Source organism: Sipha flava, unplaced genomic scaffold, assembly GCF_003268045.1.
Source record: "Sipha flava isolate LNK unplaced genomic scaffold, YSA_version1 64_pilon_pilon, whole genome shotgun sequence".
Classification (NCBI taxonomy): domain Eukaryota; kingdom Metazoa; phylum Arthropoda; class Insecta; order Hemiptera; family Aphididae; genus Sipha; species Sipha flava.
This window is the reverse complement of record NW_020273604.1, coordinates 190161-214494: the sequence shown is the minus strand read 5'-3', so window position 1 is coordinate 214494 and position 24334 is coordinate 190161. Positions and strand designations below refer to the sequence as shown.

The 24334-nt window shown below is 29.2% G+C and overlaps 5 protein-coding genes and 1 long non-coding RNA gene across 8 annotated transcripts; 3 read left to right on the top strand and 3 right to left on the bottom strand.

The window, feature by feature from the left end:
• Positions 1-135: 135 nt before the first annotated feature.
• Positions 136-5160, top strand: LOC112691574. Of its 2 annotated transcripts, XR_003149318.1 has the most exons (4): positions 136-823; positions 1392-1471; positions 2942-3155; positions 3229-5160. It is a non-coding gene; the product is annotated as an uncharacterized LOC112691574 (long non-coding RNA). The 2 variants fall into 2 exon arrangements; XR_003149317.1 differs by having other exon boundaries at positions 2942-5160.
• A 630-nt stretch (positions 5161-5790) lies between these two features.
• On the top strand, positions 5791-8197 carry LOC112691561. Of its 2 annotated transcripts, none has more exons than XM_025565848.1 (5): positions 5791-6421; positions 6552-6839; positions 6921-6980; positions 7236-7360; positions 7881-8197. In XM_025565848.1, the coding sequence occupies exons 2-5, from the start codon at positions 6554-6556 to the stop codon at positions 8127-8129; spliced, it is 720 nt and encodes a 239-aa protein (XP_025421633.1). In that variant the 5' UTR covers positions 5791-6421; positions 6552-6553; the 3' UTR covers positions 8130-8197. The 2 variants fall into 2 exon arrangements, with proteins under 2 accessions (XP_025421633.1, XP_025421634.1); XM_025565849.1 differs by having other exon boundaries at positions 5793-6421; positions 6921-6977.
• A 478-nt stretch (positions 8198-8675) lies between these two features.
• Positions 8676-12853, bottom strand: LOC112691560 (myb-like protein X). The gene is made up of 6 exons (XM_025565847.1): positions 12483-12853; positions 10084-10912; positions 9325-9611; positions 9156-9248; positions 8968-9086; positions 8676-8902 (listed from the first exon to the last, which is right to left on the bottom strand). Exons 1-6 carry the CDS (start codon positions 12667-12669, stop codon positions 8729-8731), a joined length of 1689 nt encoding a protein of 562 aa, XP_025421632.1. The 5' UTR covers positions 12670-12853; the 3' UTR covers positions 8676-8728.
• Positions 12854-14680: 1827 nt separating this feature from the next.
• On the bottom strand, positions 14681-18589 carry LOC112691553 (DNA repair protein XRCC1). The gene is made up of 9 exons (XM_025565839.1): positions 18154-18589; positions 17902-18093; positions 17289-17841; positions 16164-16392; positions 15490-15609; positions 15311-15427; positions 15002-15241; positions 14861-14921; positions 14681-14801 (listed from the first exon to the last, which is right to left on the bottom strand). Exons 1-9 carry the CDS (start codon positions 18202-18204, stop codon positions 14718-14720), a joined length of 1647 nt encoding a protein of 548 aa, XP_025421624.1. The 5' UTR covers positions 18205-18589; the 3' UTR covers positions 14681-14717.
• A 66-nt stretch (positions 18590-18655) lies between these two features.
• On the top strand, positions 18656-19073 carry LOC112691552 (ubiquitin-related modifier 1). The gene has a single exon (XM_025565838.1). The coding sequence runs from the start codon at positions 18730-18732 to the stop codon at positions 19048-19050; it is 321 nt and encodes a 106-aa protein (XP_025421623.1). The 5' UTR covers positions 18656-18729; the 3' UTR covers positions 19051-19073.
• Positions 19074-19188: 115 nt separating this feature from the next.
• On the bottom strand, positions 19189-22804 carry LOC112691551 (nuclear pore complex protein Nup50). Its single transcript, XM_025565837.1, has 3 exons — positions 22554-22804; positions 20815-21394; positions 19189-20219 (listed from the first exon to the last, which is right to left on the bottom strand). Exons 2-3 carry the CDS (start codon positions 21368-21370, stop codon positions 19240-19242), a joined length of 1536 nt encoding a protein of 511 aa, XP_025421622.1. The 5' UTR covers positions 21371-21394; positions 22554-22804; the 3' UTR covers positions 19189-19239.
• Positions 22805-24334: the final 1530 nt, after the last annotated feature.

Here is a 24334-nt window from a genome sequence, read left to right as displayed (position 1 = left end):
ATAATTAAACTATTTTTGTCACAACTAATTTCACATATGCGCACAAAAACTTTTTTTTTAAATGACATGACCTATTTTTGACCACAAATTATTTTTTTTCTGTGTTTTTTAATGAATTTTAGTGGTTGAAATTTCTTTTCTAAGTTAAAAATTGGCCGAGTTAAAGCAACTTGGTTTTATGTTATTCGCACGAGTATAACAAATTATAAAATACATAATTAATAATAATTAGCCATAGGTTAACCCTAACCCCCCTAGGTGTCAACAAGGATACAACTAGCAAATAGAGGATATTATGGACTTGAAAAAGTTTTTAAGTCGAAGGTCTTATCCAAAAACCTAAAAATCAAAATGTACATGACTCTACTAAGACCAGTTGTTCTATACGGCTTGGAAACATGGGCGTTGAGAAAAATAGAAGAATTAAGATTAATGATATTCGAAAGAAAAGTTCCACGGAAAATTTTCGGCTCCATATTCGATAAACAATCTAATGAATAGAAAAAACTTCATAATGTGGAACTCCAAAGACTTTTTCAGAGGCCGAGTATAGTTAGGGAGATTGCCAAACGAAAACTATGTTGGGCAGGACATGCTTGGTGCAAACAGAGTACTTTAGTAAAACGGGCGATCGAAGAAAACCCTAGGTAGACCTAGACTAAGATGGGAAGATGGTGTGAAAAGAGAAGTGGAAAGGATAGAGCCTGGTGTCAAATGAAGAGAAGTAGCGAAGGACAGGGATAGGTGACAAAGTTTATCGTTTTCAGGATGGTCTTAAGGGCCGAAACTAAAGAAGAAGAAGAAGAAGAATTAATAATAATAAGTACGTAATAATAATAATAAAAATAAAAATAACTACCTACCTAATTCAATTTATGAAATACCTATTTACCTATTTTGTTTATCTTTATAAAATTTATTTTAGTTGTTACATATATTTTGTTGAAAGTATACTATACCAACAAGTGTCTGAATTTAGAATTTTTTATAATTTAAACGGTATTTGTGGGAAAGAGTTGTAAATATTAAAAAAAATTTACATGCATAGATTTTTATTTTTTGCCATAATCCAGATTAAAATTATTTAATTAAATTAATACCATTTACTTACTAATCGTTTGTATATTGTCTGAGCAACAATGAGACAGACAATCTATATCTAATATTACTTGCCTTATTCTAATCATGTTTGTTAAATATTGTTATTCTTACAAATTATATTTTTTATAATTCCTGCCCATTGTATATATTAATATTAGTATTAATATATAAAATATAAAATATAAATATTTAAATATATAAATATTTAATATAAAATAATAAATTATTGTTTATTTTTCTTTAATTATTTTAATTAATTATTGAAATATTGTATTTATTCTTTTCATTAGAGTAAACAGCCGAAATCTATGAACCGATCCAGAGTGAAACAAACTTATGAGTGACAATCTACTTACTCCCAGGAATAATAGTACGTCGTTTTTACTTTGAATAACAACTGTAATTAAAATAAAATTGATTAAATTTATGTTTTTAAGCTTCGAATTAATTTTTTTATATTTAATCCATTAACTTATTAAACTTAAAATATGATAATTAAATATTCTCTGTTATGTAAATAATATTTTCCATTACTTTAATCAATTTTTCTCCTTTCTATATTTATTTAAATTATTAATACTGATACTCTAAATTTATAATTTAAATTGGTATAAGTTTTTTTTTTTATTATTAAATATATATTTGTGTTTCATCTGCACGGGTAATCTCTAGACCCCTTTTCATTTTTTCTTTTGTTATTAAAGTATTCATTTTTATTAACAATTTAAAGTATAATGTTTTTAATAACATTTATTATTATTTATTTATTTTTTTTTTTTGTACATAAATAATGTTTAAAATTATGACATAATTTATATATTCCCCGGCCTCCAGGCATAAGGAAACTTTCTTAGGTATACTTCTTTTATTGCGACTGAAAAATAATTGAAAATATGATTTTCACGTTATAAAATAGAGCATATTTTCAATATTTAATCCATATTTTAAATAAAAATACATTGTTGTATTTGTAGATAGTTATATTCTAACATGCACCATAGAATAATAATTTTAGTAAAAATCGTTTTGAAACTTAAATGAGGGTGTATAAAAACTTTTTCAACTTTAACAGACCTTAGAATTTCATGGGTTAATGTTTTTCATAGGTAATTAAAATTAATTATTGTAAATAAAAAACATTCACATTTAAATATTATTTTTTGGTGGCAAACTGTAGCAGGAGCAACGATGAGACAGATAATCTATGTCCAATTTTATTCGTATTATTCTATTTATGTTTATTAAATAATTTAATTTTTACAAATTACATTTCTTCTAATTTTTATTAAAAATATATAGTCTGAAATTTCTAACGATCATAGACGCAAATAGAGGGGGTCTTAGGGGGTATTAGCACCCCCTATTTTACAATTAGTACCCCCAAATAATGTTCATGTTTATGAATCAAAAACTTATTTTTGTCATCAGACATTTGACTATTAGAGTATAAAACTGTAATGAAATACGAATGAAAACAATGTTACTCAACAAACGTCAATTCACATTTTGTCGAGTTCACTGAAACCCTAATTTAAATTCATTTTAAAACCGGAACCCCATCGGAACCTTTATTTGTATTTATTTAAAAATCGGCTCATTAAATCCTTATAGTTTTAATATAAATTAAATACCCAATAAATACAGAACTTAAGCATCCTCAGTTTTTTTATTGAAATTGCGCCTATGCTAACGATACATGAGTAATATAACCGGGAATTGATTTTCTTTATCTATTTTAGCATAGGAACCCCTTTAGAAGTAAAATGTGTGATCGATAAGTCGATTTAGATTAAAGTGTCAACTATCTTTGCGCATGACTTCATTGTTTTTATTCCAATAGTACATGTTGAGATCATGGGGTATACTTTCCATGTCTGGATCCCGATCAACAGGCTCAAATAAGCGGCTCATCGGGTTCCGAGAATACAGTGGGGCTGATTATTATATTTACAATCATGCAAGGGATGGTCGTTGACAATAATCGGAAGAACTCAAAAGAGTTTTCGTCAATATGCCAACGCGGACCCGGAACCTCGTCGATCAAATCATTGGAGGTGGATGGGAATTTGGTGGCCCTAACAAGGGCCGTTTTAATTTATATATACGTTGGATATTTAACTGTGACAGATATTCTTCGTCACCGTAACCGTGTTGCCGCAGTCGTCGTAGCAAAGATCGTTGTCCGTGGTCGATTTCGTCGCAGTAGTGATGATGGTCGCGGTCGCAGCAATCGTCGTTGTCGTCGTCGTCAATGTGGTAGCAGTCTATACTACCCTTCGATTGTAATCTCAATGAGACTCTAGCGTAAAACTCCGGGCGCAGTCAATGAGTGCTGAGATTGGATCCATGACCATTTTGGTTTATTATTATGCCGTGAGGATGACACGGTTGATGGTTAACGACAGATAAACAATTCTGTACCGTTACAAATGTATTCGTTTATAATAAAAATTCAAAGAGTATATAGGCTACATGTATATGTCTTGTTTCTACTTGAATAAAATTGACATAAGAATGTCGACGACGATTATTAGTTATTAGATACAAGGAGACGAGAATTAAATTGTAGGTAACTTTTTTAACTCGCGTAAAAAATAAACATGTTTCAATGACCGCATGATAATTATTTATTGAATATAATTTTTTTTTTGAATTTAATTTAAATGACAGAATCGTCATTTACAACACTTTTAGTGTTGATAATAAAGGACGGTGTGTACTGAAATACGAAACGTACTCATGTGTTTCAAGCTGCTCGATGTGTCGATAAAATACGGCGTTAATACAAGTCGAATTGCGCGAGGCCGTTTTTTTGTTACGAGAACGTTACTTAATTGTAATCCTAGTTCGGTACGCATAATTTTTCGATAAATTCCGTCTCCGCCAACAAGCATGGGTAAATCGTGATTATTATACTTTTCGAGCATCTCGAACATTAATTTTAATTTAGGACTGTACGCCGTACAGTGTACGTCATTAGATTTAAGACGGAAAATTCTTTCTAATGCTGTATTCGAAGAGATGTAAACTGACACAAGTACAGTTCTTTTACAATTTATCGTCTTCTTGATTTAACAAATGTCGCCGATATCGTTATGAGATGTCGCAATTCGCTTCACGATCATATACTGTCACGGTTTGACAAAGTGGCATTATATGGAAACTGAAAAACGTACAACTGTAAATGTCCAGGTGCTATAGAGTACAATTTTAGTAAAGCGTCAATATTCGAGCGTGCCTGGAGCGTTCTTATATATGGTATTTGTTTATTATTACTATTGGATTACAGGTGAAATCGATGGACGGCTGCAAAGTCGTCGCGGGACGAATACCTATGGGAAGGTCTGAACGCAATCGGAGAGCAAAACGCGACGGACAACGATTTGGATATCAAAAGGCCGCCGGCGGACTCAGACACCCTTCAAATTTACATAGACGGAATGGAAGTGATCGAAATCGCGGATCCGGTTTGCTCACGGAAGGACGGTGGTGACTGGCCGCAGCAATTGTGAGTTGTCGCGTATGGTGTTTTAGGTCGGTCAAGTCTGATCTGATCCCTGACTAATTCAGCGGGAAAAGCAATTGAAAGCTAAACGAACAATGTTCCCCAATCGTTTTAATACAATTCAGTCGTTGGTCGTGTCTTGTGAACCCCGAAAACTAAAATTCCGACCTGGTCTTTTTCCACATCGTCCTTGTGGGACGTTGCGATACTACCGATACCAATAAAGTATCAATACTTTTTTTTTCGATACTTATTGTATCAATACCATGGTTTCGATACTTTACTCAAATCGATAAAAAAAAACTGGTATCGAACAATAATTATTTTCTAGTAAAATGGTTCGCGCGCGTGGTGGAGGATTTGTTTACATAAATCAATCATCCCATCATAGGTGGAGGTGGGGGGATCACGGGGGCTTAGTTGCCCCCCCAAAATAAATAATTTGAAGTTAAAGTCCCCCTAAAAATATTAAACAAACAATACCTTACTTTTGTACAGTTTGCAGAATTTTTATCATTATTGTATATTTTTATATCCACAATTATATAAGTGTACCAAGGCCGTAACTGGAAAAAAATTTCGGGGGGGGGGGGGGGCCAAACATTATTATTTAATACAATTTATAGTTAATAACCTATATTCATCGCTAAAATGTTTCTACTTTTGAAAATTTCGGGGGGTTCCGGACCCCAGGACCCCCCCCCAGTTACGTTCTTGAAGTGTACATTACTTACATACTATTATTACTATTTACCAATTTATTATTTACGGTAACATACCGAACAATTAAGTCATAATTCACAACATAAAATATTATATTGTGTTTATATAGCTAATATTGTTCATTTAATTCATTCGTTTTTAATTAGCCAATATCGCCACCAGATAAGCTTACCCTCTCCAATGAACATTAACAGAACTAATAATATAGCTAACAATTTGAAACCAACCGTCGTTCGATTTTCAATTTGAAATATTTCACGATCACTTGTACACCGAATATTGGCCATTTGGTAATCTTTAAGTGTAAATGACCAAACTTGGTTTACCGACCGTTCAAGGGACCCTGTTGTGCTGCATTTTACCAAAGCAAATAGTTTAACAACAAAAATGTAATACCCGCGGAGACATTACCATCGGGATCACTGGGGCGACCATTTTTATTATTATTATTTTTCTTACTTCGTATCAGTAATTATTAGCCTTATGTCGTTGTGCGGACCATTCCTTAAATCCAACAGCATGCAGGTGCATCCGAAACATTGTGGCCGGTTTGTGTACACGACCACCAGCTGCTCTGCTCCGTCCGTAGATAATAAAAACACATTGTGCGCCCGCTCCCATTGTCTTATCGCGACACATTGACGCCCATTGTCACCGGACGAGTCTTTGGGGGTCAGCAGCTGCCATCTTCGCGTGATAAATGATAATAAACCTTTTTTTTTTTTTTTCAAACATTATACCCCGACCCGGCGATAAAATGACGATTTTCATCCGGTGCTATCAGCACAATGTTCATTTCGTCAAAACGTTCGGACGTTCGAACATGTGACATCTTAAAACTTCCAGGATCCGGACTAGTAATTAAGTGAACCGTCAACCGTCGTCTCAATTCACGAGTACCTATCTCACGGTTATGATGTACGTTTATTCCATCGTTGCGTACAACACGTGTTCGTGACAACGACAATTCGATTTTCCAATATTTAATTATGAAACGGATCCAATATTGTATTCAATGTTAGAAATCCGATTGGATGATTGCAGATTGATATTAATTAACATATAGGATCGAATGTGAATTTCGTTGTCGAGGTAATTGGATCGTTTTATCGTTATTTCGTTGCTGAATTGTCATTATCTTCAGCGATTAACCAATAATTATTACCATTGTTTATATGCATTTTGACCGGTCGAACGAACTAATAGTTGTGCTAATTTTCAGTTATGGGTATTCAGATAAAGGAAAAGATGAATAATAAGAACTATTGGAAGAAGAAAGATATTATTGTGATATTTATTAACTTTACGGTGCTATTCTTAGTTGTATATATTTATTATGTTGTTGATGAATTGAGAACTCTATTTTCAAAAGAAAAGCTGTGTGTGTTAAAACCATCTTCAATGAGAACTTTAACTGATGATAATATAGATGAACTTTATTTTGATAAATTCAAATCAGCCAATCAATATGTAAAGAGCCGACACACTCGGTCCAGTGATTCTGTCAAATGTGATTTATAATTTTATTAAATTCTTATAAAAATATTGTTGTATATATTTAATAATTCAAGTAAAATTTTCTGTTTTCTAGTTCAACATTCGTCTTTATTCTTTTTGGCTCAACCAAACACAGATTTTGAACAAAATGGTAGTTTGTACAATTACTTTTAATATAACATAACAATTTATAATTTACTATATTTACACCTCTGCCACAATTTGAAATTGAGATTTAAATAATTACTGTAATTTTCATCTCAATATAATGCTGTCAGTATATAGGATAAGTCATAAAAGATAATTTGATGCTTTTTATACTTTTATTGCTTTAATGAGTCGAATAACAACCTTAGTGTAAACATAATACTTCATATATTTTAGAAATTAATTGTATATTTTGTAATAGGTATTTTGGGACCTTGGATTTTGTCTAACAAAAGTGTATCAGTTGACAATCATCCCATTAAGCTGACTTCAAGAAGAACTTTACTTGAAATTGTTGATGAAGGGTTTTATTTACTTTACATACAGGTAATATATTTTCTATCTGATAAACTTAATGATTAAAAGGCCCACTGTCTCAGTTGATGGTTTGGATCAACATTTTTAGATTGTTTGGCAAAATATTTCATTTTCAGAGCAATACTGTTATACCTATATAATTTTTCAATCTAGTTTAACCAGAACCAATGGTTATATTTGAAATATTTTCAATTTGCAAAAATATTAATAGTATTTTCTTTTTTTAAATTAAACTTAAGATTATTAGTGATTTAAAATTTGTATGTGTGTTCCTATATCATCAGATATGTATGATCTTGTTTTTAATTAGAAATTTATAAAATCTCAATGATCGTTTATTTGAAAGAAAATTTAATTAATATTGTAAATTGTCTATTAATAAAAAATAATATTATTTTATAACAATATATTTTTAGTCTTAAAGTTTTATAATTTAGTAACAGTTAAATATTGTAATTTTTTTATGATATAAATGAGTGAAAAAAAGACAAAAACAATACTTTTGAATTTAATAAATTTTAATTATTAGGTATATTATTTGTCATCTTCTAAGAGAAACAGTTTTGCTATAACAAAAATAACATCTGATGTAAATGAAACACTATCAGTATGTAGTGCAATGGGTGTTTATGGAACAGAAATTTCTTGTTTTACATCTTTAATGGAACATTTCAAGACTGGAGATTCAATTTTAATTAGGCTCAGGGAAATGTCTTTAAACATAAACCTTAGCCGTAGAGTTTCTCATACATATCTAGGCTTAGTTAAACTATTGTAATTTTTTTTTTTTTTAATCTGTGATCAATAGTGTATGTTATAATTTAATTTTTATTGTTTACTAAAATTTTAAACTACCAGTATTATTTTTAAGTTAAAAATAATTTTTGTTATATTTCAAGGTTGTTTTTTTATTTTTTATTTTCTTGGAGATATCCTATAGTATACATTTGTTCTTATATAAACATTATACTTATTTTATAAATAGTATTAGAAAACATTTAAAGAAGATAGAGCCAACTTAAGTTTATTATAATTAGAATAATATTAATGACAATAATAAATTAACTAATTTTTTTTTTTTTTTTAATATATAATATATATATTTATGATAATGCTATATTTATTTTTAACAGATGTATTGAACTACTTATTTATAATTTTAACTTGCACATAGTCGCAAGAAAAAAGTTGGTAACTCTGAGACAGATTAGCACCGTCTAAGTTACTATAACCGTAAGCTTAGGTAAATATATATTTATTAATATATACTTCATATATATATATATATATATATATATATATGTATATAATGTTATACGCAAAATTTCCTTTTATAGTTAATTTTAATTAATGTAATAGTTAGATTAGATTCATCTATTAATCTTCATTCTGTAAAAAGTTAACCATGCATTTATGACATTCCATATGTAATGGATGATCCTGCATAAGTTGTAACATACGTCGTGAAAAATATCTACACAATGGAGCTTTGCTGCACAATTCATGAGAACCTTGCACAAATTTTTCTTCACATTCCGAACGTTCAGATTCCTAAAAAATTATATAATTTATATTTTAAAGGCTATATAAAATGTCCCAAGTTCAATTTTACTTACACAAGTACGGCAAACACGATAAAGCGTACAGACAGGTAACATCAAATCCCCTGCTGAGCCACCCAGATCCAAACAGTCTTGAGTTATTTGCATAAGTTGAGTACATTCCTTGTGATCAGCTAATAATAAATAATACATATGTTACACATGTTTTATTTTTTCTTATTTAAATTGACTCAATATATTACTTTCTTTATGTAGGTCTGCTGTATCTAAAGAATTTATTGATTGACTGTTATTTTCTGTAGGTATAACAAAATCAGATTTTTCATATTGCTTTTCTATTAAAAATAAATAAAATAAAATTAATATTATAAAATAGTAATTGTATGCTGGTAATTTTTTTTTAATGGATACCTTGTATCTCATTATTTTCTTGTCTGAGCTTTTCAATGTTGTAGGCTTGGTTCAAATTTTCTATTACTTGATTTTTTACATTATTTATTTCTTCTGGGTCATTAGTTCCTTGATTAGCTCCTGTATATTTTAATGCATCATTTATCAATGTATCTTCCAACCACATTAATGTATCGTCCTTTAAATTGTTCACATTGTTTTCTGGAACTTCAATTTCTTTACCATAGGTACGCATGTATTGATTTAAAATAGTGTCGTCAGAAGGAATGTTTTCAATGGATTTTTTTCTGAAAATAATTAAAAAGCACAATATTCATAAATTATAAATATACAAGTATATCAATTAATTGGAAAATTGGTCTTTGTAATTCATGATCTATATTGAATATCTCACGCACGCTAATAATTATGGCCTTGTGAAGTTCTTAAAAATTATACAAAAATTAAAATCCATAAGTGAAATCTTGTAATCAGGCATTTTTTTTTTTATCAATTTTCAAGGAACTAGTCCTTAGCATTACGAGCATAATGTCCCGTAGTTAATAAACATTATAAAATTGACTGTATTTTTAAAACTATGAATTTCCCTCATTCATTGAAAATTAAAATGATTTCAAATTTTTTTTTCTCCAAAATATCATTGCTATACAACTTTACAGAATAACCAAATCGAAATTTTGAATACATAATTGATACAAGATCATAAGTTAGTGCAAATTTCCAGTTAACGTAGTGTACCTATATATTATGTTAACATACTTTCGATCGTATCCAAAATAATTACTCCAATCAATAGACTTTTTCTTCAATTCTATTTTGGACTCCATATTATCCTCTCCCGACGTTAATGTTTTATTAACATTATTATTGTTTATGACTACAGTGGCGTTTTCATTGGCATTCGAGTCTGATTCTGATCCAAGAAAAATATTGTTGAGTTCTGCGGCTACTTTTGGGTCGGTGTGCGATTCGTTCAACGAAATATTTTTTTTTGACCTTTTCGTTAATCTCGGTTTTGTCCATTTGATTTGGTTTTTGTTGTACTTCCTCGCCTGATATCTCGGGATAAACAAATATTGCCTTTTCATTGAGTGCGATCTTTTATAAGGATCGTTTAAATGTTGGTATTCTTCTGGTATGTTACGTTTGTCTTCTCGGGACTTGAGAAAATTCTCCAGTTCTTCATCCGACATCCCTTGCACGTTTTCTTCGATGTATTTGTCTATAAGTGAATTCAACGCATACAAATAATTGTCTTGTTCTTCCATATTGTTCTTGTAATCTTGCACAATTCTGGGATCAGTCTTGTATCGTTCACGGAAAGCAGAAGGCATTGCATATCGATCGTATTTTAATTGTTGTAAATTATCCGGCACATCGGAATCTTCTCTTTCACGGAAAATCGATTTTTTACTCCAAGGTTTTTGATTGTATTGCGGATTTTCTCTAGATAAATAGCTGAGGAATTTTTCAGCCATTCCATCTTTAGATACCTTGCTTTTTGACGGCGCTCCTTGTTCGAATATATTTTCTAAATTTCTTAAATTCTTCTGATAACCGTAGCCAATGTCTTCGGGTTGGCCATCATCTAAAAATAAAAAATCAATAAAATAATTAATTTTCAAGTAATATTGTACAATTCAATAGTTTGTACACAATACATAAGTATATGTTTATATATTTTATACGTTAATTAGTTGATTTCATTTTAATTGTAATTAATAGTTTATCAATGGTAATATTTAATCGCAGTGTAAATAACAGTCAATAAGTATAGGTATATAATATAAATAAGGCTCAAATATTCTAAAGTATAAATGTGTTGCTAATGTTTGAAAGGGTATGTTGGAACAAATAAAACTATTAGTAAAAAAGAGTTACAGTTATCTCAGATAATGAATTGTGATTTATTCCTATAAACTTGCCCGATGGTCTTATGTATCAAACATTGATATTTAACTGACTTCGGTACTGTCCGTGAATAAATAAATAGTAAATTATAATAGGTGATTCCATTCTTATTACTCGATTTATATTCTAGCTTAACTTTTTTTTTTTTTTTATTTGCATTTGTTCGCACATTACAGCAAGAAAAGCTTAACTTTATTATTATCTATTTACATTTATTTTAAAACAAAACCAGTGTAACATTATACGCATTGTTAAAAAAAATTACTATTTGTTTTCTGCAATTAAATTAGCTATTAATTGTAAGAATATTCTTCATTTGAGCGATGAATTTTAACGCGTAGTTTTCAACGAAAACATTTGGGCGTAAGTATTTACTGTATTGGTATACTCGATATTCTATATACCTTCTTAGTACCATGATTTATTTCGATTTTCACCGTAGACACTTATGACGAAACGAAAATCGGGAATAATATTAAATTTAATTGGTCGATTATATTGTATACTTCTGTAAAAAAAAAAACAAATACGAAGAACTATCGAACAGCCGCATCGTAGGCGTTGTTTGGCACACATGACTGACTACACCAGCCGAATAATTATTAATGGGAACTTTGCCCCCTAGAATCTCCATAATAATTCTAACAAAAACAAGCGTAGGTATACTTTTAAAAAGTTCAACATATTACGTTACAATATATTGAAAGGAAAAAGAAACCTGGCGCATGGATATAATATTTTGAATTTCAGTTCATGCGAACTAAGATTAAATGTTTCATCGTTACTGCAATAAGAAAATGGGCACCTTTATATTACTTATCTTATAGATCACACCTACTGCGCCTTATTGTCTTTGGGATGACTTTAGATTCGTACATATTTTCGCTTCCTCGGGATGCATTAGATTATGAAAATCGCTACACCTGAACGCCAATATTGGGGGACTCTATTTACTTTTAAAAAAAAAAGCGTCCCCACAACTTGTTAAGCGTTATAATTATAACAATAATAGTAGAGGGGTGCTAAAATGTCTGAAAATTAGTTGAGGTACTGCGTCCCCCCTCAAGTCGAGCACTGGGACTATGCCCTTGTTAGTCGCACCCATGGATCGCGATGTAGCTGATCCACGTCGAAATCATCATTCGTCGTCGGTCCAGGCACGCGTCACCGTAACAATATTTTGCGCCTATCGAACGGGGGTAGGTGAGCCTGTGGCGGGCATCGACGCGTAGTGCTGGAGTCATTACCTGGGCCCAAGTAAACCACCCGGGACGGCGTCGCTCCAATTTTGTCGGAAATGGCTTCCAGCGCGGATCGCAGGCTGTCGTCGGAACACTGGACGCGGCCCGGCGTCCATATCGCGGCGACCACGCACACCGCCAGCGCACGGCGAGCGTTGATGACGTTGAACGGCGGCGCGACGGGCCGTTTCATTTTCCGGCGGTGAATGTCTCGGCGGGGCACGGGCTACTGACCGTTTCGGAACGACGAACAGCGCATGTAAGATCCCGTCGGAGAAACCGAAAGGGTACGACGACGTTACAGGTGGTGGTTGCCAGGCAATGGGACGGAGAACGAACTGCGCACGAAGCGGAATAAATCAATAGACGATCTCCTCGTGCCCTCGGGGCGCTACCCGTGGGGCGGAGGATCGACCGGCACAGTACCGCAGGGTCTATGGCGGGGGGGGGGGACTTCGGCTGTTGTGTACCATGTACGTGCGCGCGCTTTACGGTGACACACGGTGTTAGGCGAGGACGAATCGCACGAAAACCACAAATCGCACACACGTACACGATGTCCGTTAGGCATGTACCAGCGGTGTGGCGTTGCCTCCCGTTCTCTTGCGCAAAAATGTTTCGCCGGCGACGCGTACCTCGCGCGATGTTGCACACCTATCGTTACGAATCGTAGATGCACGTTAGTGGAGGGTGATTGGCATTAGCACCCCACCCAAGTTGCAAACGTGCACTTCCTCCGGAGACCCCGCCGAGCCATTTGTTATGGAAATATAGATTTGCTACCGAGGGCGGATCTGTTTACGATTGGGACATTTTATAGGAGAAATCATACAATAAAGCTGTTCATAGACATACGTAGGGATGTCTTGAGGACTTACACCCTCCCCCACCAAATGTGACAATATTGTACTAAGACTGTCAACATTTATTTTTCTTGTCTATTATTTAGTTTTTTTTTAATATACTTTATTTTTCAATATATTTTTTTTTCCAACAGCGATGGTACTAACCCCTATCTCTGGATCCACCCATGTTTGCTTCTATGTGTTCGTAATATAATTTTATTTCAACCATTATTTCAAACCATGTCCAGTCTTATGGTCATAATCAGTGATGTATTACTAAAATAAACCATATGAATACGCTTTATTTCATGTAGTTAACCGTCATATGGTAGAAATCCAAAAAACTCATTCATGAACTACACATTCTTAATTATAACTGTTTGATAGCAAAAACTTGATTTTAATTGATAACAAATTTGAATTTTTCATTAAAAAAAGAAAAATAATAGTAATATAACCGATACCGAATCACGTCATACATATAATCACAAATTTTATTATTTATATTTGTCAAATTTCAAGCTTTACGATAGATACGGCCGTATATCCGCGTATCATCAATTTCTCATAAGCTATACGCCATGGATAAAAATAGTGTATTGGGTATACGCCATATACCGCCGTATACTATCCAATACACCACTGGTCATAATTATTAATTTATGATAGTGAACTGAGCAAGTATTTTATAACTTTGAAAGTGATAGCCAATACACAATCTGATTGTTTTTCTCTAACTGAATAAACATTTCATGAAAATATTGATTACCTAATATAAATGACTATGACAATAAGACACAAATATTGACAAACTACTAGAAATAAACAATTCTTCTAAAAGTTCTAAAATTATTAAAATAATTATTTTTTTTTGATTATCAAGTTTTAAAAGTTTATGCCTACCGAGCGGTTATAAAAAATTAATACTAATAATATTAATAATAATAAAATACCATTTTATTTATTTTATTAGGAGAAATAAAAATTTGTCTGATCATTAGCTGACAGAGTATTGCAATCAGATGTTACTGGTACATTTGTTCGAATTTGAAAACTTTAATGTATCATGAGTAAATTAATAACTACTTAGTAAAAAAAATTCTAAATAAAGGTCGGTGAAAAATTGAAATAGTTATACAAAAAAATGAAAATAAAAAAAATAACTGCTTATGTAGGATATTTTTTTAAATGTTCAGAGCAAAGCAAAACAGCTTTATTATCATTTATTACTTTAATTATTCTTAGAGAATAATAAATGAACAATATTGAGTAAAATGTATGATACATTACATAACAATTTATTTTGAATTACCTTAAAGGTATTATGTAATATTTTAAAAATACACAATAGAATAGATAAAATGTTGAAAACTGTTTAATATTAAAAAGTTAGAACTTAATTAAATTTATTTTTCAGAGGTAGAATTTTTTCTGCATCATAACAGTCCCAAATCCACTGTGGAGGAACAGTATTTTTCAACTAAAAATATATATTAAAATAAGTATAAAATATGAGATGCAAAGGAAATAATGGTTTACCTTTAAATCTTTTGTATCAGATGAAACAATATAATCACATTTATCTCTTGAACTCAATTTTCTAAAAAAAAAAAAAAAAATGATACCCATGATACCCACAAAAAAGTAATTGATGATTGAAAATAAAAATAATATATTTACCCGTCAAGTGCTATTATATAGCGATAACATTCTTTTTTAAGTGAATGTTTTAAACTGCTAGATAAATAAAATGAATAATTATGAAACACATTATTTAGAAAAGGTAATGGTACATTGCTTTTGTCAGTTAATATATCAGAAGGAACATCTAAATCTGAATCAATATCAGTATCCGCATCAAAAATACTGTTTTCTTGAGTTTCTAAAATATTTGTTTGTGATGTTGATGGTTCTGGCGACCTAATGTTGAGTAAAAATAAGAACACAAAAGTTAGTAAATAAAATTTTCAGAATATTATGTTAAATTACTTCGAAGGAATATTGTTCCATTCATCATCGGAGTTTTCAGCAGGAACTGATTCAACAATTTCATGGATTTCATCTTCACTCTCAGGTTTATTTTGTTCCTGTTTATCTAGAGCAAATCTATAACAATTTTGATTGTATATAAAATAAATGAAGTGAAACACATTTGTGACTAATAATACCTTCTCCATGGAAATCGACATCTATTTGAATAGCATTTATCAATCCAATCACTCGTTGTAATACGATATGCTCCTTGTTTTTTGGCTTCTTGATACTTAGGTGTTTTAATAAAAGCACATCTATAAAACATAAAAAAAAAATTCTGTGAAAAACAACTAAAAATCGGATTTAAGTCAAGCTTTCTACACCTAACTTTTGCATAATTCCATTATAATTTCAGTGAAAATAACAAAAGAATAAGACCGATAATCTTTCATAGGTGAATTACATTTTAATCTAATACTTCTTTAATCTTTATTGATATAAATTATGCTGGTAATTGTAATATCTAGATTTGACAGTAATAGTTTAAGTGATGTTTATAATTTTTCATATCAAGTATCTAGTATGAGTATTGTTTTTAATTTTGTTTTTTTAGTGCCTTATAAACTGCATTTTCTAAAAATCTATCTATAACTTTAATAGTATTATGAGAAATTTTTAAATGTTTACGTCATTAACAAATACATTTTTTTATAAATTATTTTAAAGCATCGTAATCTAGGGCTGTATTAGTTAATATATAAAATTTGAAAAGAATTATTTTAGTATCTTCCTATAATAAAAATTATATAAACTATACTACTAAACATTGAGCTATTGTAGAGTAAATAATTAAAACATTATTACTTACATTAAATGAGTACATGACTGGTCCCAATTATGTTTATAAATTGCACCCATTTCTAAAGCTTTTGAACGTATTATACCTCTATAAGGATTTTCATAACCACTCATAGCAAATACTACATCGTTAAATAATTTACTAAATGGTTTTGTGTTTGGTAATGGATTTTTATTCAACTTAATTTTCTTTTTGGCAGGTTCTGAGCCTGACAAATCAGACTCTTTTCTTTTGTCAACTAAAAAATAAAAATAAATGTATAAATAAGTTTATAATTTCTACATTGCTCAAAATTATGTAAGATAATTACTAATATTAATTGTTAATTGTGTAACAACTCAAGCATAATATTTTTACTCTTAATTATAGAATTGAGTTTTTTAGTTTTAATATTTTTACATAACATAAAACAATTAATAAACAAAAAGTTATTCAAATAATTTATTATTATAAATTGGTTAACATCAATGATATACCATTTTCATGAAAATATCAATTTTTGAAATCAAAGATTAAATTGTTAAGAATTTAATTTAGTAATAATGAATGAGTTAAATTATTTGGTATGTAATTAAATAATAAATTATTTTGAAAATTTTACGAAGTAATAAATAAAAGATAATACAAAATTTATAATTAGATTACAATAATTTACATCTATAAGCATGGACTGTCAAGGTAAGCACAGTAAACCACAAACTTATTTGAATTTTTGGACAATTAATAGATGATAATTTACTAGGTGTTAGTTCTTGTAATTAAAATTATTTTATTAATATTAGTAATATACAAAATATTATTGTAGATTGGAAATAACAATATTAGTAATGGTAATATAAATAAAATATGTATTTTTAATGCAGATCATCTAACAAAAATACATATTTTATTTATTTATTTTTTGAACATGTAATTTAAAGTTGTTTTGTTGTATAACAAAAAAGTCAGTAAAATTATTAACCCTTATATTTATGGGTTAATGGCTCTGTTAAACACATAAGTCAAAAAAATATACTCTAATATACTAATTTATCATTTATGAAAAATACTTTCATAAGTGATAATGAAAATAATTTTTTTATTTTTATTGCAACACCTAATCAACAATTTGCATTGTGAAAATATTGACCATACCTTTTTTTTGAATAGCTAGTGAAGTACTTGAGGGTTTTTTTTTAACGTCTAATTCAATTTTATTAGTTTTTAAAGAATCTTTTGGAGTTTTGGAAATCTTCTGACTTGTTGAAGGTGAATTAATATTAGTTTTATAATCTGTATTTTTGTGTTTTTCAGCATTTAAGTTTCTTTTATGAAGTGCAAGTAAACGATTAACCGGTGATTCTGGCATTCTGACCATTTCTCTATTTTCATGTCGTTTGGAAAACAATCTACCAACAGATGTTAAATCATCAGGATCATCATAATTTCTTAATGTAAATGCTCCCAGTTGAATAGACTCTGGTTCAATAGGTTTTTTTTTAGGTTCATCTTTAGTATGAAATGTTATGAACGATAAGCCAAACTTTGCTTGCTTAATATAAGGTTGCGTACATACAATTTTTACTCTATCCCATGATTCCTTACAAGCAGGTGATAATTGATCAGAGTTAAAAAAACGAACTTTGTTTACATTTAGTCCGTTTTTACATTCGTGCAAAGACATCAAAGAAGAAGTTACCAATAGAACCTATATAATTAATAAAATTAGTATAATATAACAAAAGTAATTATTCATGTCTAAATTTACTTGAAATTCATCTGAAGTAGATTTTCCAACAAGTATTTCAATGAAAGCAGAATTGTCATTTCCCACGTCAATGGAACTAATGACTGATGATTTAAGCAATTGAAGAATTACCGTAGCTTGTTTTTCTCCAGCTTTACAACGCCATGTATGATGCGAATCCGAATTATGTAGAATGTTTTCTGCCTTATGAGCCTATTTGGAAAGTTTAATATGGTTAAATCGAATTTAAAACTGAAAAGCAAAAATACTGACTTGATCTTCACTACTTATGCTTATAATGCGATCGACAAGAATCGGTCCCATGTCTGTTGTTCTGTTTAAACTAACAATTTATACAGATTTAATAATGTCACATGCAAAATAAAATAAATACAGAATTCTAATAAATTGCCACGAATTATTTTACATTCGGTTGCACACAATTACCATGATTTTTCACATGTTAAGTAATAGCAAAACGGTCAAATAAGACGATGGTCAACTTTAAAATTCAAATACAAATTTTGATAAAAAATGACCAACTTTGTTGGTATATTGTTCTGTTATCACCATTAAATACCGCGTGAACACGATTCTCAACCATTCTTTATCATCCATAATTTCCAAACGGCAATATACATCACAAACACGTATAATCACATAACACGCATAGTTAACATTTTTTTCCTGCACAGATATTAAAGAAATTAGTTTTATTATTTTTTTTATATTAACTGAAGTATTTGAAAAATTGATTTTTTATTTGTTATATTGTTTCAAATTTAATACTACGATTACTTTTGCTTGGTTTTTTTTCTATCTTATGTGATATTTTAGAAATAATATACAATGGATATCTGCAGCAAAAGTCTGAACATAACTGCAGAGTTTACGAGCGGACTTCAGATCTTATTCAACAATGTTAAGAAACACAACGTTGTATTGCCAGAAACAGATGAGCCCTGGACCCTGGGCTTACTCCTGATCTGGATCAAGGACAATTTGTTGGTCGAAAAAGAGAAATGCGATTTGTTTTTGAAAGGCAATACTGTAAGACCTGGCATTATAGTAGCAGTCAATGACCAAGATTGGGAACTTTTAGGCAATGTGAAATACCAAATTAAGAACAATGATAACATAACCTTTATATCAACATTACATGGTGGTTAATAAATACAATGTATAAGTTTTAATTTCATGTTTGTTTATTGAAGATTAATACATTGATACTTCTACATATTTTGGAACAATACAATTATACACATTATATATTTTTCCTACCATGGTCAACGAAATAATTTAAAAAAAAAATTAGTTATAAATTATGGAAAATTCATTGATTTCAAGGGTTCACTTTGTTTACTTTTTTAATTTTAAAAGTTCATTTTCGAATGCATCAGCAATTTGTGAATCTTTAAATTTGAATAGAACAGTTTGTGGTTTAGTACTTTTGGTAGCATCAAGAACACAAATCAGTTGAACATTTTTTGCATTACGCTTAGTAAAATTAACTGATTCATTAAGTAATGTATTAGCCATAATAGTACCCAAGGCACTATCATTTCTCATGATCAATTGAATTTTTTTATCATCAATAGGTTTCAAATACAACTGGCCCACTCCACGTTCTTCGTATTTACCATTTTGCAAGCAATATAGTTTACTTTTAGTCTCAAAAATTGCATCGTTTTCCTTAACAGGTGTGAAATTCACAATAGGTGGTTGATCTTCATCTTCTTCTTCATCTTTTGGCTTTTGAATTTCAGTATTTTTACTTGAATCAGGTACAGAATTTGTATTAGATGGATTTGAACCAAAAGAAAAAAAAGGCTTGTTATCATTTTGTTGCTCCGTAGGTTTAAATGAAAATGTTGCATTAGTACCAAAATTAAATGAAGGTGTACTGAATTTCATTTCAGGCGTTTTACTTAAAGGTGAAGTTTTTTTATCACCAAATACAAAATCAGAAGACTTGTTATTGAGCGTAGATGAAAATGACTGTTCATGATTAAATTTAAAATTGCTCAATTTAAATTCACCAGCAGTTGTAGGGGTTTTTATTGGTTCTGATAAAACATTTTGGGTTTTAGGTTCTAGACTCTCTTCCTTAAGTTTTTCATTGGTATTATCAAGTTTCACATCACTTTTTTTTGATTCATTGGCATCAGTAACTGGACTTTTGTTACCAAAATTAAATAATAGTCCATTGTTAGAAGTATTACTAATTGGATTTGTAAAACTAGTAGGAGTTTTTTGAACATTAACAGAATTATTCTTTACTTCATCAGAATCCTTAACACGTTTTTCAGTATTTTCAAATGATGATATTTGAGGAGAATCTGAAAATTTTAATTACAATATTTTAAAATAATAATAAATAAATATTAACAATCTCAATAATATTATAAAATATTTGCATTAGAAATTAAAATTGTCTTCATATTTTTTTCCTTTAGAACTTTAATTTAAATAAACCATTACTAAACAATATGGTATTATTATTTAAGTTTTATTTTTAAGTAATCAAGAAAAAAAAATTATAAAATAATAATATATTTAAAAAAAACATTTATCTCGATTATAAGAAGCGGAAGCAACTACATAAAAAATGTTCTCCTTCAATATTAATACAAATGAGAATATTTAATGCTATGATTTTTTTAAATCTCAAATAAGTGTAAAATTTAATAAAGGAAACTTTAATAATATTAAAACATTTGAAATTTAATTCAGAATTAATTTAAAGTTTTAAAATTAAATCAAATTTTAATTAATTTTTGTATTCAAAAAGGTATTATTCATTTGAACTAAATATAATAATATCTGCATACACATATTACATATATTCCCAACACTTTTCATTACTTTTTGCAGATAAACCCCAATTTTCATCACCTAATATACATACTTTACAAAATATATAAATAAACAAACTTTTAGTTGTAGCCATTGAAGAATCGGAAGTGTTTGTCTTGCAGCCAAATAGATTAACAAATTTGCTTATTTGTTTTTCATAATCTTTTAATGTTGGAGTTAACACACAGTATGGATTTTGTTGTACTGCATTAGTAACAAATTTAACAAATGCTTCATTAAGTTTCATCACTTTAACAGGATTAATAATATTTGGAGCTGAACTTTTGGAATAATTATTATCTGAAAATTGTAAACTGCTTGATACTGACATTGAATTTATTGTGGATGCTGATGGATGGTTTCCACTTTCACTAGGTATTTCATTGCATTTTGATAGAAAAGAAAATGCTTGTTTTGAATTTGAATTGCTATTGATATTGTTAAATCCAGAAAATCCAGAGAATATTGGTTTTATTTCAGATTCATCTCTTTGTATTGTCCTTTTAGCTTTTTTCATAACTCTATTCTTTAACACAGTCTCATCTGCTACTTTGAATACACCAGTTTCAACTTTTTCTTCTTCTTCATCCCAATTATCTCTGGTCAATTCAGAACCAGCCCTCCGCTTACTCATGATGAATATTCCAATACTTTTAAACTAAAATCATCAGAATTACAATTTTAAAATGCATTATATAATTGATATTTAAGTTTCAAAATCAAAATATGTAAATATAATAATAATAATATAAATATAATAAATAAAATATATATATATATATATATATATATATTATATAATAATATACCATATTTTTTTATATAATAAAATACATACCTAATATGTATAGGTATAAAAAAATATAAAATATTTTAAAAATTAGAAAAAATACAATACGTTTTATTAAAATGTGATGACGCGTATCATGTGTTTCATATTTAAGTAAAGTACATTTATAGCAACTGCAGATTTCACCATAATAGCATAATTAGTTAAAAAATAGTAAAACATTTATACTCCAAAAATGTTAAATTTGTAATTATTAAATAGCGAATTATGAATGAAAGTAAAAATATTAATTTGGTTGAACAAAAAAATTAATAGTTAATTTCAACTGAAATTATATATTTTTTATAACTCAATTCCCATTTGATTTATCTATATATAAATAACATGGAATAATTTATTCATAAACTTAAACTATAAGTAAATAATGAAAAATTACTAATAAAATTATAATTTGACATATGGACATACTATATTTTTATTACATGAAAATAAATAAATAATTTGAAAACAATAGCCAACATTAGATAAATCTGCTAAGCTTTTTATTTTAATTTACATCATATAATCTTTAATTTAAATTGTTTATTATACATATATATTCAATTGTTGATGATGATAGTATACACTAAATATAAAATAAATGTTATTAAATACTGGAAGTTGGGAATTGATTCAGATTGGTTTCAAAATGTAACTACATTATCAGTATATTAAGTGGAAAGTATAATATAAAGAAAACTATTGAAAGTTAGTTAGGATTAGTATGTTTGTATAAGAAACTTTAGTACTAGGATTTAAATACATACAGCGATAATTTAATTTAATAATCTAGTGATTGGCAATAGCATTTATGACATAATAGGGTTATTCAAGTTATTTTACAAATATTTACTGAACAAATCTGGCTAATAATAAAAATATAGTATTATAAGTGAACAAGTATTTGTATATTTCTTAATGGTACAATCCCTACTAGTTAATAAATTCAATCTAGCGACTAAACCATAAAAATTTAATTCTTACTCACCTTTTTTGTAACACAATTGGAATACCGATTAATGTGTCCAGTTCGTATTATAGTAACTCAAGCAGCAATATATCATTTATAAATTGGAATAGGTATTCAATACGGAATAACGGTTAAATTTTGGGAGATTAAGTAATACTTCAAAGTTGTACACAATTCATCAGGAAGACAGCATTAACCCAATAGTGCAATACCCTAAACGAACCAAACAACAAAATCACAACTCCCATGCTCATATTTATAAAATCGAAAACAAATGATAATGTGACATAGAAAATGATAATGAAATAAGTTGGTTGCACTGTAAATGTTGATTGTTTTTGTTCCGTTAAATATGACTTATATTCGACCTATTTCTTAAAAATGTTCTATGCTCTTTAAAGATTGTTATTTATGATGTTATGTTTAAGTAGTCAATAAATCATAAGTTGAGCAAAATATAATTTTTAACCATAAGCGTGTGCTGACATTATTGGCAGGGTAGTCATATACAACACATTAACATTAATTACAACAAATTTGGATGGAGTAATTTCGATTAACTTAATAACTATATTTTTCCAATATTCTTATACATGTATTTATCGTTTACGGGCGTTTCGAAGTGGTTGAACATAATATGGTTATTTATTATTGTGATAATATTAAATATTTTATCGAGGGTGAGAAGGTTTACAAAGTAGTCGAGTGACCACCCTGACTACCTCGTGCGCACGCTTATGATAATGACTTGTGTGGCTAGGCAATATGGGTTATTAATTTTAAAGAAAATCCTGTTTAAATAATGGTATAAAATATACCTAATGTAATTGCAGCCAATGAAGCATTTATAATTTATTTAATATTTTAACATTACCATTTAACTAAGATTTTTTTTTTTCAAGAATTTAGAATTATTTTTTTTTTATTGACATTCATAATAATAAGTTACTGCATCAAAATTAAAATTGTAATTTCTATTATTTGGTGCTCCCAGCTAAATGGGGGGGGCCTTGGGCACGTGCCCTTCCTGTCCATAGGATAAAAACGGAAACAGTGGCGTAGCTAGGTAGGAAAGAACTCCTGTGCAGTAAAAATAATTGGGCCCCTCTCTAATATTATCTTAACGTAAAAATTCAAAATATATACGTTACATAGCTCTTTCAAATAAGAATACTTATTATGAAATGATAAATAAAAATAATTAACGGATATCTAATTAATAATTATACAAAGTAAAAAGAAAATCAACTATAAAAAATTATTATTCTACTTAAATACTCCATCATAATCCTAGAATTGATTTCTAATAAATAATTGTCACGTACTATTTAATTTTAATATTTAATAATTACTATTCTTAACATTCCATAATTAATATTCTCAATATTCTATAGTTACTCTTATTATTTTCCGTCTTGTTCTTTATAACATTATATACACTATTTTCCCTGACATATAATGTATAATTTAGGAATTAAAATTATAAACATTTTTAATTATTTGAAATAATTATAGTCTCAGAATTGTCCAAAGATTCCAAGGCCCTTTGTGCTCCGGGGCATTACCCCACTTTGCCCTATGGTAGTTATGGCATTGGACGAAACTGTTTACGGCGATACATATTTACATTAGTAAACATGATGGACCATGATAGTGTTCGTAATTAGAATACTTAAAACCTGTATGCAAATCAAATTCTTGGTGCACCTTATTATAATACCTACATTTTTCAATAACAACTAAACAATTTAGTTTTTAAAGGGGAGACGGATTTTTTAAATTTAAAAGTTTGAATAAAT

What these genes read in the sequence shown, in the direction of transcription:
- LOC112691561 (XM_025565848.1), top strand. Translation starts at nt 6,554, where the DNA reads ATGGGTATTCAGATAAAGGAAAAGATGAATAATAAGAACTATTGGAAG. An exon ending in AGATTTTGAACAAAATGGTA is followed by an intron (nt 6,981 to 7,235) that starts GTTTGTACAATT and finishes ATTTTGTAATAG; the next exon opens with GTATTTTGGGACCTTGGATT. An exon ending in TTTATTTACTTTACATACAG is followed by an intron (nt 7,361 to 7,880) that starts GTAATATATTTT and finishes TTTAATTATTAG; the next exon opens with GTATATTATTTGTCATCTTC.
- LOC112691560 (XM_025565847.1), bottom strand. Translation starts at nt 12,669, where the DNA reads ATGAAACGGCCCGTCGCGCCGCCGTTCAACGTCATCAACGCTCGCCGT. An exon ending in GGTGGTTTACTTGGGCCCAG is followed by an intron (nt 10,913 to 12,482) that starts GTAATGACTCCA and finishes TTTTATTTTTAG; the next exon opens with ATGATGGCCAACCCGAAGAC. An exon ending in ATCGTGTTTGCCGTACTTGT is followed by an intron (nt 8,903 to 8,967) that starts GTAAGTAAAATT and finishes ATAATTTTTTAG; the next exon opens with GAATCTGAACGTTCGGAATG.
- LOC112691553 (XM_025565839.1), bottom strand. Translation starts at nt 18,204, where the DNA reads ATGGGACCGATTCTTGTCGATCGCATTATAAGCATAAGTAGTGAAGAT. An exon ending in GCATAAGTAGTGAAGATCAA is followed by an intron (nt 18,094 to 18,153) that starts GTCAGTATTTTT and finishes CTTTCCAAATAG; the next exon opens with GCTCATAAGGCAGAAAACAT. An exon ending in TGTCGATTTCCATGGAGAAG is followed by an intron (nt 15,428 to 15,489) that starts GTATTATTAGTC and finishes AAATTGTTATAG; the next exon opens with ATTTGCTCTAGATAAACAGG.
- LOC112691552 (XM_025565838.1), top strand. Translation starts at nt 18,730, where the DNA reads ATGGATATCTGCAGCAAAAGTCTGAACATAACTGCAGAGTTTACGAGC.
- LOC112691551 (XM_025565837.1), bottom strand. Translation starts at nt 21,370, where the DNA reads ATGAGTAAGCGGAGGGCTGGTTCTGAATTGACCAGAGATAATTGGGAT. An exon ending in TTCAATGGCTACAACTAAAA is followed by an intron (nt 20,220 to 20,814) that starts GTTTGTTTATTT and finishes TAAAATTTTCAG; the next exon opens with ATTCTCCTCAAATATCATCA.